Genomic DNA, 3596 nt, shown 5'->3' on the forward strand with positions numbered 1-3596 from the left:
TAATTTATTAAAAAGAAGATCCTAAATTGGGGCAGCAACGAGCTCATAAACCAGACAAAATCATAATAGCAGCAGCCGTTTTTACCTCACAGTATAAGCGTAAAAACGTTAATAAAGTAACAACAAATATCTATTAAATCTATAATCTAACAAATACTTATTAATTATTACTCAAATTATTATTTCAGTTGTTCTTAGTGTATCAAGCGTCTATATGCAAAGAAAAGCCAAAACTATGGTTTTTATCATTAAATGAAGATATAGCCTAAAAATGCTTTGCGGGCTTTACAGCATAACCACGTTTCATTTGCCCGGGCCCCTGGGCAGTTGCCCCCTTTGAATATTATTAAAAAAAACAACTAATGTTTGTAAGTGAAATATTACCTTGATAGTGAAGGTTAAAGTACTCCCTACAACCTCAGGATCTGACCACAAGAATTCAACTTTACAGTTCTGTGGAGCAAGATATTTGCCAGTAACATAAGCCAGGCAGCCCAACTTTCTAGTCGTGGAATGATCAAAGAAAAGGAATGTTTGGGACATGGTTGTTGCCATGCCCACCAGAGTAAGAGCAGTCACAAAGAGAGAGACAAAAAATATTGCACCTGTTAGAAGAAAATAAAAATAAATATATACAAGTTGTAAAAAAAAAAATACTTCAATTATTTCAGAAGAATTCTTTAACAAATAGAGATCTGAACATGAAAACAGAATTGCTGTGTGAAGTTGAATATATATATATTTTTGTTTAGGTTTTAGGAATATTTTTTTTTACCAAACTTAGCATCACATCAAAAGTTATTTAAAATACAAAACCCTAAAATAACACAGAGATAGTGCTTCACCCTAGACGTTACACTTGAAATCACGTTACAAATCAATAAACATGATTCACAGTTTATATCATTCACAGGAAGATAATTATTAAAACAAACAAGTAATACGAAAATATATTGCAGTTTTAACTTTTAGTTAACTTGGTTCTAAAACTAATGAAACCAGGTACATAAGGAGCAACCATGCAAGGTTTGGATAACTGTCTGTCACAAAGTCTACCAATTGCAAATTAGTAAAAATATATTAAATGAAAAGCTTTCATGTATGAACAACAACAAAGCGACAGAAAAATATGAATAAACAGATACATTTAAGAAAACTGAATCTCTACGGACTACCAAACAAGATCAAGAGTCAGTCACTAAGTAATGAAACTAGGCAACAAAATCAACAATCAGTCACTAAGTAATGAAACTAGACAACAAAATCAACAGTCAGTCACTAAGTAATAAAACTTGGCAACAAAATCAACAGTCAGTCACTAAGTAATGAACTAGGCAACAAAATCAACAATCAGTCACTAAGTAATGAAACTTGGCAGCAAAATCAACAATCAGTCTCTAAGTAATGAAACTAGACAACAAAATCATCAGTCTTGTAATGAAACTTAGCAACAAAATCGTTTCATTACTTAGTGACTGATTGTTCCTAGTTTCATTACTTAGTGACTGATTGTTAATTTTGTTTCCTAATTACTTAGTGACTGATTGTTGATTTTGTTTAAGTTTCATTACTTAGTGACTGATTGTTAATTTTGTTGCTGAGTTTGATTTTGTTGCCTGTTTCATTACTTAGTGACTGATTGTTTTTGGCAACAAAATCAACAATCAGTCACTAAGTAATAAAACTTGGCAACAAAATCAACAATCAGTCACTAAGTAATAAAACTCAGCAATAAAATTAACAATCAGTCACTATGTAATGAAACTAGGAAACAAAATCAACAATCAATCACTAAGTAATAAAACTCAGCAACAAAATTAACAATCAGTCACTAAGTAATGAAACTTGGCAGCAAAATCAACAATCAGTCTCTAAGTAATGAAACTAGACAACAAAATCATCAGTCTTGTAATGAAACTTAGCAACAAAATCAACAATCAGTCACTAAGTAATGAAACTAGACAACAAAATCATCAGTCTTGTAATGAAACTTAGCAACAAAATCAACAATCAGTCACTAAGTAATGAAACTAGACAACAAAATCATCAGTCTTGTAATGAAACTTAGCAACAAAATCAACAATCAGTCACTAAGTAATGAAACTAGACAACAAAATCATCAGTCTTGTAATGAAACTAGGCTCATATACAAATGACCTCAATGAAATACAATACCACAAGTTTGAACATCTTCAGATAGAAATTACAATAACATAAAAAGTTAAAACACCCTTTTACAATTAAGTTCATAATCATATTTGTACTACTGTTTATCAGTATAACAATAGCAATGGCCAATGAAGCTAAATATAGATGCAACACAAAATAATAACAGCTTTTAAAAACAAAGTTCTTAACTACATTTATACTACTGTTTATCTGTCTAACAATAGTGATGGCCAACTTAGCTAAATATAATATAGATGTAATAGAAAAAAATTAAAACTTCCAAAAGTAAGTTACTTCTTGATGATATTTAACCTATCTTAATGATGCAGTGAATGATTTAACAGAATGTACAGTATACAAAATGTAAAACAATAGAATGTCTAAAATTTATTCTGTAACCATCTTTATACTCTTACTTACAGAAATAACAGAGGCTTAGTAGCAACCGAATATTATACAAAATATAACAAGTTTTTTTACCAAAGCCCCATGGTGTTTTTTCTTCAATGATAACTGAATTCCACGTTGTTTCAGTCACTTTGGTCAGGTCATTATTGGAAGAAGGTAGACTTGATACTGCTGCCTGCAACAGCCCCCAGTCAGATACCCCTAGGGTCTTGGATAATTGTATGTCAGAAAGATGCTTTTCTTTACAGATGTCTTGAAGACTATTGATTCCAAACTTTGTTAAACTAGATCAAATGAGAAAATTTCACATATTAACTATTAAAAATCAACTTAAACCAATACCTACTATTATAAGCTATGTTGATTTTAAATATTTCTATTTTGTTATTTTTTACAGTTTAATGTCAATACTGTACAGTACGTGTATTTACCTTAAAATGTGAATTTTTCGAATACACACTGGTTCGATGATACTGTTACGCATCCAGTCGTTAGTTAATTTTCCGTAAATTCATTCCAACAAACCTTTAGCGACACAAGTCCTTTCTTAAATAAAACTGGTTTATTCTTTCCGAATACAACTTTACCGACACACTTAATTTCAACAGTCGCTCTATAACAAATGCTAGAACGTCTCACATGCTCGTGCTCGACAATACTCATTTACACACTCTCTGACTGCAGTTCAAGTACTCATTACCTACACATTGTCCTGTCACGTTGTGACCATCTTACATATACCAGACTACCCCAATCTAGTAACCTCCTGACAATTCACGAAGGTTCGAGAAAGAAGTGGCGTGATACTAGTCACGTGACCTCGCTGACACAACACTGCCCCCTCCTTAGTATTGTTCATCCCAAACAATAGCCACTTACATTAAACCAATAACAATTAACAATAACTTAATTAAAATGTACAGAATTACAAACACAAAACTCTCTTAATTTTACGGGACATATCTTCTTCCGTACTGGTCTCCTTCTCGTTGGGTTCTGCTTCATATGGGGTTCATCTG

The 3596-nt window shown here is 31.8% G+C and overlaps 1 protein-coding gene across 2 annotated transcripts in view; it reads right to left on the reverse strand.

The window, feature by feature from the left end:
- Positions 1-3596, reverse strand: part of LOC106465744 (apoptosis-resistant E3 ubiquitin protein ligase 1-like) — an 82622-nt gene that overhangs the window by 26608 nt on the left and 52418 nt on the right. For both annotated transcript variants that reach the window (XM_013925980.2, XM_022393670.1), the window contains 2 exons: positions 2650-2861; positions 385-605 (listed from right to left, as the gene is read on the reverse strand). In XM_013925980.2, the coding sequence (XP_013781434.2) occupies positions 385-605; positions 2650-2861 (433 nt within the window). The remainder of the gene's footprint in view (positions 1-384; positions 606-2649; positions 2862-3596) is intronic.

This window comes from Limulus polyphemus, unplaced genomic scaffold (assembly GCF_000517525.1).
Source record: "Limulus polyphemus unplaced genomic scaffold, Limulus_polyphemus-2.1.2 Scaffold2036, whole genome shotgun sequence".
NCBI lineage: Eukaryota > Metazoa > Arthropoda > Merostomata > Xiphosura > Limulidae > Limulus > Limulus polyphemus.